General features: G+C 49.1%; 2 protein-coding genes across 4 annotated transcripts in view; both read right to left on the bottom strand.

Moving 5' to 3' along the window:
- The window catches only part of LOC125352794 (saoe class I histocompatibility antigen, A alpha chain-like), a 62,898-nt gene that overhangs the window by 46,692 nt on the left and 248 nt on the right, over nt 1-15,958 (bottom strand). For 2 of the 3 annotated variants that reach the window (XM_048348167.1, XM_048348165.1), the window contains exons 2-5: nt 15,510-15,785; nt 15,008-15,283; nt 13,081-13,356; nt 12,855-12,956 (exon numbers count right to left, since the gene is read on the bottom strand). In XM_048348167.1, coding sequence (XP_048204124.1) covers nt 12,855-12,956; nt 13,081-13,356; nt 15,008-15,283; nt 15,510-15,785 — 930 coding nt within the window. Of the gene's footprint in view, nt 1-11,509; nt 11,665-11,828; nt 11,875-12,854; nt 12,957-13,080; nt 13,357-15,007; nt 15,284-15,509; nt 15,786-15,958 lie in introns of those variants that run through there. The other variant, XM_048348166.1, reaches the window with a different exon arrangement.
- LOC125352828 (dynein light chain Tctex-type 1-like) lies at nt 1,873-2,141 on the bottom strand. Its single transcript, XM_048348211.1, is given in 2 exon segments — nt 1,873-1,944; nt 1,947-2,141. Coding segments are annotated over 2 exon segments (267 nt in total).

Raw genomic sequence — 15,958 nt, 5'->3', positions numbered from 1 at the left:
CTTGCATGCTCTTCATGAGCCCTGAGAGCAGGACCCAGGCCCCTTGCTGGGAACTCCATCCTAGGCTCCTGGAATGTGGATTAGGCTGTGGCCTGGCTCTTCAGATGGATCTGGTTTCATCCCTGTCTTTTCCCATATGTTTGCAACTCCTACCACCCAGCAAACATGGTCCTTGGGGTCACTCTGGCTTTTTTGGTTTTCTTTTTCTTTCTTTTTGTTGGTCATGGGACTTGAACTCTGGCTTGAGCACTGTTCCTGGGCGCTGTCCCTGAGCTCTACCTCTTGAGCCACAGCACCACTTCCAGTTTTCTGGTGGTTAATTGGAGATAAGGGTCTGGTAGACTTCCTGCCCCTGCTGGCTTTGCACTGTGATTCCCAGATCTCAGCCTCCTGAGTAGCTAGGATTACAGGCCTGAGCCACTGGCACCTGGCCTTTTGTTTTTCTTTTAATGACTTGGCCCTATTTCTCCCAGGATCCTGAAGTTGATGGTGTTGGGAAGGTTGTTGGCTCTGTTATCCCATTCTGGCAGATTGACAGTAGTGATGGCTCTTCTTTATCCCTACTGCTTATGATATTCATATCTGCACATCAGCCCCTGGAGACCATGGTGGCACTAGTCATGGCACTGATACTGACAGGATCACCCTGGTTTCTTCTTGTTCTTTGTGTGTGTGTATATGTGAGTGCACACATGCCATTTCCAAGTGTCTTGATGTCCTTAGTGGGCCTTTCTGTGTGCTTACTGTTTCTCTCAGTTATAAATTGTACTCTGTAATTGCAATTTTTTTTTTTTGCCAATCCTGGGGCTTGAACTCAGAGCCTGAGCACTGTCCCTGGCTTCTTTTTGGTCAAGGCTAGCACCCTACCACTTCAGCCACAGCACCACTTCTGGCTTTTTCTGTATATGTGGTGCTAAGGGATCGATTTCAGGGCTTCATGTATGTGAAGCAGGCACTCTACCACTAGGCCATATTCCCAGCCCAAATAAAGTGATCTTTAAAAAAATTTTTTTTTTACTTTTTTGTCAATCGTGGGGCTTGAACTCTGGGCCCAGGTGCTGTCTCTGAAATCTTCAGCTCACAGTTAGCACTCCCCCACAGCTCCATTTCCAGCCTTTTGGTAGGTATTTGGAAATCAGTCTCAGGGACTTTCCTGGCCAGGTATGCTTAACGTACATTTCTTTAAAACAGTGTGTGCGGGGTAGTGAGACAGGTTTTCTTTTTTTTTAATTTGAAAAATTTATTATTCTAACAAAAGTATAAAGTATGGAAAATTAGTGTACTTGAATCTTTTCAGAAAGGAGAGAAAGTTTCCCACTAGCAGATTTCAGTTTTTAGCACCTTTGAAAAGAAATATAGAGCTAAGACTTGGCAAGACAGGCTGCTGGCTACTACAGAGAACTATTGACTGACTTAAAAGGGTACAGTTTTTTTTTTGTTTGTTTGTTCGGTTTTGTCTTTTTGGCCAGTCCTGGGCCTTGGACTCAGAGCCTGAGCACTGTCCCTGGCTTCTTTTTGCTCAAGGCTAGCACTCTGCCACTTGAGCCACAGCGCCACTTCTGGCTGTTTTCTATATGTGTGGTGCTGGGGAATCGAACCCAGGGCTTCATGTATGTGAGGCAAGCACTCTTGCGACTAGGCCATATTCCCAGCCACAGGGTGCAGTTTGCATAACAGGACAGTCATTTGGTTTATTTCTCTACATGTTTGAAGAGTGCCACAACACACGCAAAGAGGAGGAAGGTGTTCACTGAATCACACCTTTTGGTTAGAAGATGGGGTAGAACGTGACATAGGAGGCCCAAGGCTGGGCGTGGGGGACAGATGGACAGCCCAAAGGTCTTGTTCTCCCAATGCACGGTGCAGCTCCTGTCAGTGGAGCTGTCCCAGAAGCAGGAACTTGCTGTGTGTAATCCAGCGCCATTCTTATGCATAATTACACAGGTCAAGATGTATTTGAATGAGTTCCCCAGCTCGGTGAGTTGGCTTAAGGTTTGCTCTACAACATTTGTAGTCCACTGATTGACTGTGCTGTGCTGGTAGGCATTACCACCAATGGCACTTTCAATGGCCTCTTTGACAATGTTGCTCACTTCGTCAACCACAAAAGAAGTTTCCTCTGAAGCCTGGAATTCTTCCATCTTCATCCCAGCGCGTCGCTTCTCCAGATTTTCATTTCTGATGAAATACATCTTTTTTTTTTGCCCAGTTTCTTGGCATTGGTGCATCTTGTGTATTGCTCCCTCTTCACACTGTCTTTTATGATCCTCTCTCATCTGACTGGTGTAGTAAGGTTGAAAAGTGTTCCTTAAGACCCAAATTTTAAAGGCTTGGTCCTTGGGCTGGCCTTGTTTGTATACAAGAGGTCCTGGGTTCAATCCCCCAGCACCACATATACAGAAAATGGCCAGAAGTGGAGCTGTGGCTCAAGTGCCAGAGTGCTAGCCTTGAGCAAAAAGCCAGGGACATAAATACAAAATAAAAATTAAAAATGGCTTGGTCCTCAAGGCAGTGAACAGAACCTCTGAGATGTAGAAATTAGTGGGTGGGCCTTAGGCTATTGGGATTGACTTTGAAAAGGGATTGTGGGACCTCCATCCCTCCTTGCTCTCTTCCCCTTCCCGCCAAATGAGCTGAAATTAACTGTCAGGGAGTGAGTCCACTTAGTGGAATGGTCATGGTAGAGCAGGGGAGTCCATTCATCTCCTGGCAGAAGCTGTGCCAGGATTAGTAGAGCAAAGGCAGGTAGGGGGAGCAAAGACACTGTCCCCTCCCCCGCCCTGTCCCCCCCACAGTCCCCTTCCTCTCATTCCTCCCACACAGATCTCCCAACCCTGCACACACACACCCAGGTCTGGGTCACTGCCACCACACTTGACAGCAGCAGCAGTAGGTTCAGGGCGCCAGGCCCCCAGCCTCAGAATCTGGGGTGAGTCTGGGTCAGGTGGCTCTGTGGGGTGGGCTCCTCTAGTAGAAGCTACAAGTGGGGCCGCATCCCCAGTGTCCAGGTAGAAGCCGCCAACAAGGGTAGGAGACTGGTGATCCCCAGTGCTGCACTTCCCGACCCAGAGACCCTGAGTTCTAGGCTGGGGCACCGGGGCCTTTACCCCATCCCTGTCCTCTGGCTCCAGCCCTCTGTCCCAGCCTCTTGTGGGTTCCTGGCCCGGGGCCAAGTCAGCTGTTCTCCTGGCCTTCACTTCCAGGACCTCTGCACACTCACACATCCTGGGGACCCCAAGGCCATTTGTATCATGTGGATTCTGTCAGTATTCAATATGTTAGACAAAATAAGTGTTTACGATGCTTGTTTAGAATATTAATAACTAATAAGTACATGTTAGGAGAAATACTAGTTTTTAGTTTCTTTTGGTTTGGGTGCTTTTGGGGTGTGTGTGTGTGTGTGTGTGTGGTGTTTGTTCTTGTTTTGTGCTGGTCCTGGGGCTTGAACTCATGGCTTAGGCATTCTCCCTGAGCTTTTGTCCTCAGGGCTAGCACTCTACCACTTGAAGCAGAGCCTCAGCTCCTCTCTCTGCTTTTGGGGGTGTTAACTGGAGATAAAAGCATCACAGACTTTCCTGCCCAGACTGGCTTTGAATTGCAATCCTCATATCTCACAATCTTAGGAGAAGTTTTTGAGACATGATATAGCTCTATAGCTTAGGCTGGCCTTGAACTTTGGACTCTTCTGTTTCAAACGCCCATATGTTGGAATTAAAGGTGTAAGACATCACACCTGACTTGGAAAAAACTTTATTTTACTTTATTTTTAGTTTGTTGGTACTAGAACTTGAACTCAGGGCCTCATGCTCTTGATTATTTGCTCAAGACTGGTGCTCCACCACTTGAGCAACAACTCCATTTCTGATGTCCTACTGGTTAATTGGAGATGAGGCTCTCAGACTCTGTGTGTGTGTGTGTGTGTGTGTGTGTGTGTGTGTGTGTTTTCCAGGACTTGAACTCAGGGCCTGGGTGCTGTTCCTCAACTTTTTTGCTCAAGGCTGGTGCTCTACCACTTGAGCCATAGCTCCACATGTGGTTTTTGGTTTTTTTTGGCCAGTCCTGGGGCTTGGACTCTGGGCCTGAGCACTGTCCCTGGCTTCTTTTTGCTCAAGGCTAGCACTCTGCCACTTGAGCCACAGCGCCACTTCTGGCCATTTTCTGTATATGTGGTGCTAGGGGAATCGAACCCAGGGCCTCATGCATATGAGGCAGGCACTCTTGCCACTAGGCCATATCCCCAGCCCCAAGATTTTTAATTTTGGCCAATCCTGGGCCTTGGACTCAGGGCCTGAGCACTGTCCCTGGCTTCTTTTTTGCTCAAGGCTAGCACTCTGCCACTTGAGCCACAGCGCCACTTCTGGCCATTTTCTATATATGTGGTGCTGGGGAAATCGAACCCAGGGCTTCAGGTGTATGAGGCAAGCACTCTTGCCACTCGGCCATATTCCCAGCCCTGTTTTTTGTTTTATTTTTGTTTTTTTCCTGGTTAGTTGGAGATAGGAATCTCATGTATATTCCTGCCCGTGCTGATTTTGAATGGATATCTTTATATCTCAGCCACAGGGCTGAGCCTGCAGCCAACCCTCACCAGGCACAGCCCACTCAACGCAAGCCACGCCCACACGCCCCCCCGCCCTCCCATGCGTCCCGCCTGCCTCTAGCCACGCCCACGACTCCGCCCCGACAGTAAGCCCCGCCCAGTTTCGGAGTTAGGCCCAGAGTGAAAATGAGAGCCTGGGAATTCCCGTCCAAGCCCTTAAGCCTAGTGCGTTGGAGGACATGGAGGGTTCCAGACTTCGAAGTCAGACCAGAATGACTCGCCGAACTCGCTGTGGTCGTAGTAGACGCCAAGGTTCTTTCGATAGGACTGCTCCAGTCCTGGCTAGCCAGAGTGCACGGCAGGCCAGGCAGAGCCCAGGTGCTGGCTTCTCTTGCAAACCGCAAACCTGGCCAGAGTGCATGAGCAAGCGTGCAGAACCCACTCCTCCCAGCCCTATAACCCGCCCCTCCCTGCCTGACCTGCACCTGCCAGATCCCTGGCCTTGCAGACGAAAACCCCATTCTTGACTGGGAATATTTTTATTTTTGTTTGTGTGTTTGTTTATGTGGTACCAAGAAACTAAAAGCCACATTCTTAGCCTTTGAGATTCTAACTGTGCCCCAAGCAAGCTCCGAATTTTTTTTTGGCCAGGTTTTGTTTTGTTTTGTTTTTGCTTGAACTCAGGGCCTGGGCAATGTCCCTGAGCTTCTTTTGCTCACGGCTAGCACTCTACCACTTGAACCACAGTACCACTTCTGGCTTTTTCTGTTTATGTGGTGCTGAGGAATCAAACCCAGGGCATCATGCATGCAAGGCAAGCACTCTACAGCTAAGCCACATTCCCAGCCCACAGTTGTCTTTTTTGTGTGTCAATACTAGAACTTGAACACAAAGCCTTGTACTCTTGCTTGGCATTTTTGTTCAAAGCTAACACTCTACCACTTGAGCCACACCTCTACTTCTGGCTTCCTGCTAGTTAATTGGGTTGAGTCTCTCAGATTTGTCTCCCAGACTGACTTCTAACCAAGATCCTTAGACCTCAGCCTCTTGAGACATTTTGTTTTGGTGCTGGTCCTGGGGCTTGAACTCAGGGTGGTTTCCCTTGAGGTCCAGCCCCCTCAGGTATGGGGCTGCACCACCTGAACCACTGCTCTACTTCTACCTTTCTGGTGTTTAATTAGAGATGAGAGTCTCATGGACTTCACTGCGATCCTCACATCTCAGCCTCCTGAGTAGCTCGGATTACCTACATGAGCCACAGGTACCTGGCAGAAAATCACGCTCTCAGAAAACTTTGTACCTCCCTACTTCATGCATTAGGGGATAGAGTTGAGGTTGTGAGAGAGAAGAGACTGTGACAACCAAAGGCACCACTGGGTTATAGCTTGGGCTGGCAGGACAGTGTATTGAGGGGCCTGGGGTACAGCCCTGGCTCCCTGGCATCCAGGCACGAGCTTCTAGCCACTTTCTTGCCTTTCTTGGCTTCGGTCTTGGGAGTGCACAGGTTCTGAGGGCAGAAGGGTCTGGATGGCTGGACATTCTTCTGTGGTGCCTTGTGTCGCTGTCACACACCTGTCAAGCTGAGCTTGCTGAGCATGGCTTTGGGGCCCTGGTGGAAACTCAGGCCTCCTCTTTTGAAGCTGCCAGGTCAATTCCTCTTTTTTTTTTTTTTTTTGGCCAGTCCTGGGCCTTGGACTCAGGGCCTGAGCACTGTCCCTGGCTTCTTCCCGCTCAAGGCTAGCACTCTGCCACTTGAGCCACAGCGCCGCTTCTGGCCGTTTTCTGTATATGTGGTGCTGGGGAACCGAACCTAGGGCCTCATGTATCCGAGGCAGGCACTCTTGCCACTAGGCTATATCCCCAGCCCTCAATTCCTCTTTACCTCTTTCTTTTTGGCCACCATGGGGTGAGGAGGGTAAAGCCTCTGGGCATGAATCTCATTCACTCCCTCCTGTGAGGGGCCCCTAAAACCTGATTTTTCTTTTTTCACACATTATCCAAAATACCCAGGTTGTAAGGACTAGTCCTGAGGAATTTCACACAATTGCCTTTCAATCAGAAACCAGGCCACAGGGCTTCTTTTCTTGGAAGGACCCCAAACTGTTGGAATTCTTTTTTTTTTTTTTTTTTTTGGTGCCAGTCTTGGGGCTTGAACTCAGGACCTAGGTGTTGTCCCTGAGCTTTGTGCTCAAGGACAAGCTAGTCCTCCACCACTTGAGCCACAGTTCCTCTTCCACCATTTTGGTGTTTAATTGAAGATTGGAGTCTCAGAACTTTCTGCCTGACTTTGAACTGTGATTCTTAGATCCCAGCCTCCTGAGTAGCTAGATTATAGCTGAACCATTGGTGCCAGGATAGAATTCATTTTTTTTTCCTTTTTGTTGTTGTTGGTCCTGGGACTTGAACTGTGGGCCCAGGCACTGTCCCTGAGCTCTTCAGCTCAAGGCCAGTGCTCTACCACTTGAGCCACAGCACTTCTTCCAGTTTGCTGGTGGTTAATTAGAGGTAAGAGTCTTATGGACTTTCCTGCCCTGGCTGGCTTTGAACTGCGATCTTCAGATGTCAGCTTCCTGAATAGCTAGGATTTCAGGCATGAACCATCAGCGCAAAGCTATATTTTCCATTTCTCATTTTGTTTTTTGCGAGTTCTGGGGCTTGAACTCAGGGCCTGAGCACTGTTCCTGGCTTCTTTTTGCTCAAGGCTAGTACTTTACCACTTGAGCCACAGCACCACTTCTGGCTTTTTTCTATATATGTGGTGCTGAGGAATCGAACCAAGGGCTTCATGTATATGAGGTGAGCACTTTACCAGTAGGCCATATTCCCAGCCCCACTATTTTCCATTTTTCAAACTTCTTTCAGCAGGTTGCTCTAAGACTGTGGTAGGAGCTAAACAAATAGGAATTCTCTCCCTCTAAGCACTGGAGCTAAAGAAGAATGCTCAGCATGCAGCCCCACCTCAACATAGCCCCGCCCACAGGGTTTGCTTCATGAAACCCTGTCTTAGTCCTCCTCCATTCACCCTCCCTGTCCTCTCCATTCCCCTTCTCTTTCCAGCTCCTAATTCAACCCAAATGTCACTTATTCATGCTCAACATTGTCCATTTTTCATCTTGCAGTACTTTCCTTCCACTCTTTAAAAAATTTAATTTGGTCAATTCCTATGTATTTACTAAACACATTTTATTAAGAGTAGTTCTAGGGCTGGGGATATGGCCTAGTGGCAAGAGTGCTTGCCCCGTATACATGAGGCCCTGGGTTCAATTCCCCAGCACCATATATATAGAAAGTGGCAGAGTGCTAGCCTTGAGCAAAGAGAAGCCAGGGAAGTGCTCAGGCCCTGAGTCCAAGCCCCAGGACTGGCCAAAAAAAAAAAGAAAAGAAAAAGAGTAGTTCTAGGTGCAAGAATGAGAATAGAGAATTGTAGTCTTGCTGGTGGCTCACAGCTGTAATCTTAGCTACTCAGGAAGTTAAGATCTGAAAGACGGCTTCAAAGAGAACCAGCCAGATCAATCTGAGACTCTTATCTCCAATTAACTAGCCAAGTCTGAGAGAAGTGACAGTGACTGAGATGACTGAGGGCCAGCCTTGAATGAAAAGCTAGTGGTCAGCCTGGTGCTGGTGGCTCACAGCTGTAATCCTAGCTCCTCAGGATGCTGACATCTGAGGGCTGCAGTTACAAGTCAGCCCAGGCAGAAGAGTCCCTGTAAGACTCTAACCTCCAATTAACCACTCAAAATACCAGGAGTGCCACTATGGTTCAAAGTGGTAGAGTTAGCCTTGAGTAAAAGAGCTCAGGGATAGCACTCAGGCCCTGAATTCAAGCTCCACGACCAAAAAAAAAAAAAAAAGCCAAGGGACAGCACCCAGGCCCTGACTTCAAATCCCAGTACTGTTATTAAAAAAAAAAAACACAACTGTCCATGAGTTACACCATTTCTTAAATGAGTATGTTTATTATCATTTCTTCCTTGGTTTTGGAGCCATTCCTGGGGCTTGAACTCAGGGACTACGTGCTGTTCCTGAATGTCTTTTGCTAAGGCTAGTGCTCTACACTGAAGCCATAGCTCCACTTCTGGGTTGTTTTTTGTTTTTTCTTGGAGTAGATTATTGGAGATAGTTTCACAGCCGTTCCTGCCTTGGCTGGCTTCGAACTGCAATCCTCAGGTCTCAGCATCCCGAGTAGCTAGGATTGCAGGCTTGTGCCACTGATGGCCAGCTGTTGTGTGCTTTTTTTGTATGCTAGTACTGAGGCTTGAACTCAGTGTCTTAGCTCTCACTCAGCTGAAGTTCTACCACTAGATCCTGTGGAGTTTTTAATCATGTCATCTTTCATTATATATATTTTTCATGTTACTTTTTTCCATTTCCTGGAGTTCATTTTGATACATTTTTGTTTGTTTGTTTTGTTTTTTGCCAGTCCTGGGGGGTGGACTCAGGGCCTGAGCACTGTCCGTAGCTCCTTTTGGCTCAAGGCTAGCACTCTACCTCTTGAGCCACAGAGCCACTTCCGGCTTTTTTCTATATATGTGGTGCTGAGGAATTGAACCCAGGGCTTCATGTATACGAGGCAGGCACTCTTGCCACTAGGCTATATCCCCAGCCCCCTTTGATACATTTTTTATTGCTATAAAGTTTTAAAAAAATGTTACAGTTAATGAACACAGACAATCTGTCTAGTGAAGGGCATTCTGACTAAGTCCAGTTCTACAGGGACTGTTGGCGCCTTATACCATTTGGGGTTTCAGCATGTTCAGAGCGCCCTCTAGTGTCTTCAAAGCTCAAGCACATGCTATGTATAAAATAATGGTGCTGTGGTCCCTTCGAAAGACCTGATTAAAAAGCCAAGTTGCAGCGTCTGTCCTTGCCCCTCGCGGCCGCTTCGCAGGTGCTTCGCCCAGCTCTTCAAAGCGCTCGGCCACCAACCTCTGAGCACGCTCACCAGGCGCCCCGGGAGCCGGCGGCGGCCCTCGCCGGGAACTCTCCAGCAGGCCAGGGGGAACAAAAGTGGCTCTAAATCTGGCACATGCATATTGAAGCAAGTTAATGGATGTAATATGAAGCACAGAAGCAGATAGTGCCAAGTAGCAAGAAGAAGTGGGTTCACATTTGGTGAGTGGGGCAGCATTTCCTTCTCCCACTGCTGCTGAGATGGCAGAAATTAGCCGGATTCAGTATGAAATGGAGCCAAATTCTCAGTATCATTATGGATTCTGGCTAATTCTGTTATTCCTGTAACTTTTCTCAGGCTCTTCAAACTATCACCCCATAGCACCTACGGGTTTAGCAGCTACTCTGTGAGCTGCAGGAGCCCCAGGTGATGAGTATGAAGCCTTGTTTGTTTGGGCTGCACTCTAACCTTACACCTGCCCCTTCCACACGTTCTGCCATTTTGTGAGACCCCATCCCAACCTAGGACATCTAACATTGGATCCCTGAGGTGGGATGCTCTACAGGACGGGCCCAGTGTGGTCTAGTTTGTGTCATTTATTCTCTTAACTCATAGCTTTCTTCCAACCAGTTGCTTTCCTCTTCTTTTTTTTTTGGCCAGTCCTGAGGCTTGAACTCAGATCCTGAGCACTGTTCCTGGCTTCTTTTTGCTCAAGGCTAACACTCTAGGTTTTAAGCCACAGTGCCACTTCTGCCTTTTTCTATACATGTGGTGCTGGGGAATCGAACCCAGGGCTTCCTGTATGTGAAGCAAGCACTCTACCACTAGGCCATATTCCCAGTCCCATGCCTTTCTCTTCTTTTGTTCAGGTCACATGCCTCATGCTCTGACTTGGCTTTTTTGCTCATCCTAACACTTTATCCACAGTTCAGTTTCTGGCTTCTTACTGGCTAACCAGAGCGAAGAACCTCACAAAATTTTTTGCTCAGGTTGGCTTCGAACCTCAATCCTCAGATCTCAGCCTCTTGAGTAGCCAGCAATACAGGAGTGAGCCACCAGTGCATGGTGAAAATTCATCCTTTAATTCTCCAGAGCCTCCTGTGTGGAAGGCCTTTTGGGAAAGTGTAAGGTTTGACAGGAAAAACACCTCTTATTGCTGCCACTGCCAGGGGACCCTCAAAGGGGAATGAGAGCAGCATCCACTGAAAGAACAAGAGCAGGCAGAATCCTCCATAGAAACGGAGAGACAAGAAATCAACACAAAAGAAGGGGATGGATGACCACATGGAAGCCTGAGCATAGGACAGCCTGGCCACAGGAAGCCTTTGCTGCTCATGGTCCTGAAGACAGGACAAGGCTCTGTTTGTGTCAAAGTCTCCATGATGACAGGTCCCATGGGGGCAAGGTTTTTTGTTTGCTTGTGGCCAGTCCCTGGGGCTTGAACTCAGGGCCTGGGTTCTGTCCCTGAGCTTCTTTTGCTCAAGGCTAGCACTTTACTACTTGAGCCACAGTGCCACTTCCGGCTTTTTCTGTTTATGTGGTGCTGAGGAATTAAACCAAGGGCTTCGTGCACACTAGGCAAGCACTCTATAAGCCACATTCCCAGCCCCTTGTCCATCCAATTTTAAGAATCTTTTCCTTACACTAACTCATCAAGCCCTCACACTAAGGATTTACAGTAACAAGTTTACAATCAGATTCTTACTTTTCAGTGTAGTCAGGTGTGTCCCAGTGGACCATAGAGCGTGAGGAGGTGCAGATGTCCCTGCCCTGCTCTACTCCAACAGGAAGTTTGTGGAGAAGGCAAGTCAGTGTGGGGACCGTGACCCTGGTGGGAAGGGGAGGCCGGGTTTCCCCACTTCTTCACACTATGCCTATAGGAATTCAGACACACTCAGACATCTTTGCCGAAAGAGAATTCAGGATTTATTTATTTTTGCCTGTCCTGGGGCTTGAACTCTGGGCCTGGGAGCAGTCCCTGAGCTCTTCAGCTCAAGGCTAGCACTCCACCATTTTGAGCCACAACACCACTTTGGTTTGTCTGGTAGTTAAGTGGAGATGAGACATTCCTGCCTGGGCTGGCTCTGAACCCAGATCCTCAGATCTCAGCCTCCTGAGTAGCTAGGATTATAGGCATGAGCCACTGGTGCCCAGCAATGCAGGAATTTTCATGTTACCACAGAGACTTGCACTAATTTGTGTTACTCAGTCCCACACAGGCAGCTCTTTAATACTAGGAAAAAAAGAGGGATGAGCAAATTCAGTGCGGTTCCTATAATGGCAACATTCTGACCAACCCTTCACTCAATAAAAGTTTAAATTTGTGACTATTTGTCATAGAAGAAGAGGGGTTAAGTCCCCCTCTGTATCTCCAATTCAGGTCCTACAAGGTCTTACCTTCTTGCTGTAAGAGACACATTTGAGCTCTGGGCACTGTCAGAACCTGAGGTGGAAAGAATAACAGGATGTACTCAGAGCCCTAAGAAGATATTGAAGGAGGAAGTATGGACTAGATGACCTGGTGGCTTCTATCTACACTTCCCCACAAGTCTCAGTGATGCTTGCCCACAATTATTTCTTTCTTTTTTTCTTTCTTTCTTTCTTTCCAGTCCTGGGGCTTGAACTCAGGGCCTAGGCACTGTTCCTGAGCTTCTTTTACTCAAGGCTAGCACTCTACCACTTAAGCCACAGCGCCACTTCTGGCTTTTTCTGTCTATGTGATGCTGAGGAATCCAACCCAGGGCTTCATGCATGCTAGGCAAACAACCACTAAACCATATTCCTAGCCCCTGGTCATTTTTTAACCTGTGAGAAAAAAAAAAAAACTGTAAGAGATCAGAAATTGGGCTTGGAATATGGCCTGGTGGCAAGGGTACTCGCCTCGTATACATGAAGCCCTGGGTTCAATTCCTCAGCACCACTAAACAGAAAAAGCCAGAAGTGATGCTATGGCTCAAGTGGCAGAGTGCTAACCTTGAGCAAGAAGAAGCCAGGGACAGTGCTCAGGCTCTGAGTTCAAGCCCCAGGACTGGCAATAATAAATAAATAAAAAGATGAGAAATTTATTGGGCTCCAAGAAAGTTTTCATAACTGACAGCAGACCCAGGAAAGGATCAGAAATCAGGGGGGAAGGGCATTTGCAGGGACTGGACCAACTGTCCTTCTCAAGCAGAGGCCTCCTCTCCCTGATAGGAATAGGTCCCCCAAAACACCACCTTCACTAATGCAATAAGTTTGTCCTTCATTTTCCATGCTCTTTCCACTAGAGTAAGAATCAGCACACATGACCCTAGGCTCAGTGAGCATGTGTATGTGTGAATGCGTGTGTGCATATGTGTGTGTGTGTGGCATTTCCTATTTATGAGAAGAGCTCACTTCTAAAAGGAGTAGTAAGGGGAAAGCTAAGACCCTGCTTCTTCCTACCTGCCTTCTTCCTCCTATACAACACAACAGCCACCACAACTCCGAAGGGAATCAGGAAAATGGTGGTTCCCATGCTGAGGATGATGTACTGAGAAGTAGGCTCTGGAAAGGGAGGAGGAAAGAGAAGAGAAACTGATCCCCAGCTCGCAGGCATGACCCTAATGAACTTTCCAGAAGGGCTCTTGCTTTTCTGATCATAAGCTCCATGTGTACATCTCCTCCTTACCCCATGTCAGGGCGAGGGGCTCAGGCAGCCCCTCATGCTGCACTTGGCAGGTGTATCTCTGCTCCTCTCCAGAAGGCACCCTGATAGCTGCCCACTTCTGGAAGGTTCCATCTCCAGAAGGCCTTGTCTCCACAAGCTCCATTTCCTGGGTCTGGTCTTCTCCATCCCGCTGCCACATCAGGGTGATCTCCGCAGGGTAGAAGCCCAGGGCCCAGCACCTCAGGGTGACCTCATGGTCAGAGATAGGGTGGCGGGTCACATGTGTTTTGGGGGGATCTGAGAAAAAGAGATGAAAAAAATTCAGGAGTTATGCATCCTTCTTGGACCATGGAAAAGGAGAATGGGAGGGGGATGCATGTACAACCAAGACACAAGTATACCCATAGACATCTGGGCTAATCCAATCTTTGGGAAGTTCTAGAATCAGGATGAGCAAATCCAAAGTAGGAGACTCAATGTCTCTGACCAAGAGAATAGGTGCTCCTGGTTCTGATCTGGTGGTCATTGAGAAAGTCAGCATACTTGGAATCAGACCTCTAACAACACTGAGTAAGGATCAGAAAACAAGATCCAAGAAGGTCCCAGGTCCACAATCAGCTGCAGAGCCAAGGAGTTATTTCTTGAATCTTCCCTACTTCCATCTAGAGACAGGCACTCTGTGTGTGTGTGTGTGTGTGTGTGTGTGTGTGTGTGTGTGTGTGTGTTATGGTTCTGGGGGCTTGAATTCAGGACCTGGGTGCTGACCTTTAGTTTTTTTCAATCAAGGCTGGCATCCTACTGTAATAGGGCTTGTTAAACATCACTATCTTACAGTTTACTCTTAGCCTCTGTAACTCAAACCCATGAGACTAGTTCCTTATAGTCTGACAATTAAAGATATATGTAGCCACTGTTTCATTTATTTTCCTAAATAATGATCACAAAAAGGGGTCATGTTGCCTATGCTCAGTGCTTGCTTACTTACACTCTGTAACTTTCTGCTTGGCTTGCACTTACAAGTAAAGAACGGTTAGGGACTTTCCACCCCTGAGCAAACAAGGATGTAAATTTCTGCTTAAAAGCACTCCTAAAAAGGGACTCATGACTGCACTTTGCGGCACCTCATTGCCCAGTACAGTCCCAGCCAGTAATAAAGACATTTATTTGGGGCTGGGATATGGCCTAGTGGCAAGAGTGCTTGCCTCGTATACATGAGGCCCTGGGTTCAATTCCCCAGCACCACATATACAGAAAATGGCCAGAAGGGGCGTTGTGGCTCAAGTGGCAGAGTGCTAGCCCTGAGCAAAAAGAAGCCAGGGACAGTGCTCAAGCCACAGGACTGGCCAAAAAAAAAAAAAAAGACATTTGTTTGTTTGTTTATTTATTTTTTGCTCAAGGCTAGCACTCTACCACTTGAGCCACAGGCCACTTTTCCCCTTCCAATTTTTGGCTGGTCAATTGGGGATAAGAGTTTCAGAGACTTTCTTGACCAGGCTTTCTTGGAACCATAATCCTCAGAATACATCTGCCCAGGTAGCTAGGATTATAGGTGTAATCCTGCTCCGTTGGATTAGCTCATGCTGATTCTAGAACTTTCTAAGCATTCGATTAGCCCTGATGTTTATACTAGTATCTGGGTTGTGCATACATGCCATCCTTCCTCCTCCTCCATCTTCCTGTTCTTGTCTTAGAATGGTGTGGCCCAGGAAGAATGAAAAATGAATGAAATTTTCACCTCCCCTTCTTACGCTATCTTCAAAGGCACCCACGATCCATCACCCCATCTCTGACCTCCTCCCCTGGGTAAGTCACTCTGATGCTGCATCTGAAAACCCAGTTTTCTTCGTTGCCATGCAAGAGAGAGGCAGGCAGGATTCCAGCTCTTCCCCAGAGACAAGAGCCCCTTACCCAGGGCAAGACAAACGAGTCGCCCTGTGGCCCCTCATACCTGCGCGCTTTAGCGCCTCCTTCCCGTTCTCCAGGTATCTCAGGAGCCTCTTCACGCACTCCTTCTCCAGGTAGGCTCTCTCTTGTTCGGTTTCACCTGTTGCCTCCCATTTGCGCCGAGTGATCTGAGCCACGGTGTCTGCCGCGGTCCAGGTGTTCAGGTCCTCGTTCAAAGAGATGAAATCCTCGCCGTCGTAGGCGTCGGCTCGGTGCCCGCGAAGGAAGCGTCCGTCGGGCCCCACGTCGCAGCCGCAGATCCTCTGGTAGGTGTGAGGGCCTGGCCCCGCCCCCGAGATCAGCCCCGCCCACACAAGCCCCGCCCCGCCCCGAGCCCCAGCCCCAGCCCCGCCCCGGCCATCCTGAGTTTCTCCCAAACTGAAAGCCAAGCCGGATCGGGTTTCCAGGGGTTTTCCCCCCCAGGGGTCTCCAAAGGCCCCAGCGTAGGGGTGGGGCGCGGGCTGGGGGTGAGGCGGTGGCCGCCCACCGGGCCCAGGCTCGCTCACCGTCCCGGCTCTGGTTGTAGTAGCCCAGCAGGGTCTGCAGTTGGATCCGGAAGGTCTGCGCGTGCCTCCGGACGTTCCGCGTCTGCTGCTCCCGGTACTCGCGCGGCTCCAGCTGCATCCACGGCGCCCGCGGCTCCATCGTGGGGCTCGCGGCGTCGCTGTCGAAGCGCACGAACGGCGTGTCGTCCACGTAGCCCACGAGGGTGAAGTGCGGCTCTCCGCGGCCGGGCCGGGACACCAGGGTGTCGAAATACCGCAGGGAGTGGGAGCGTGCGCCTGGGGACGGGGAGCGGCTGAGCCCCGGCGCGGGACCCCGGGACCGGGGTGGAAGGAGCCGGAAGGGAGGAGGGGGCGCGGACTGGGCGAGAATTCGAGGGTGGAAGAAGAGGGGACAGGCCCGGGAGTGGGCCTGGCGAGGGCGACTCCGCCGCGAACTGCAGCAGCTCTCC

This window comes from Perognathus longimembris, chromosome 6 (assembly GCF_023159225.1).
Source record: "Perognathus longimembris pacificus isolate PPM17 chromosome 6, ASM2315922v1, whole genome shotgun sequence".
Lineage (NCBI taxonomy): Eukaryota > Metazoa > Chordata > Mammalia > Rodentia > Heteromyidae > Perognathus > Perognathus longimembris.
This window is presented reverse-complemented; position numbering and strand designations above follow the sequence as displayed.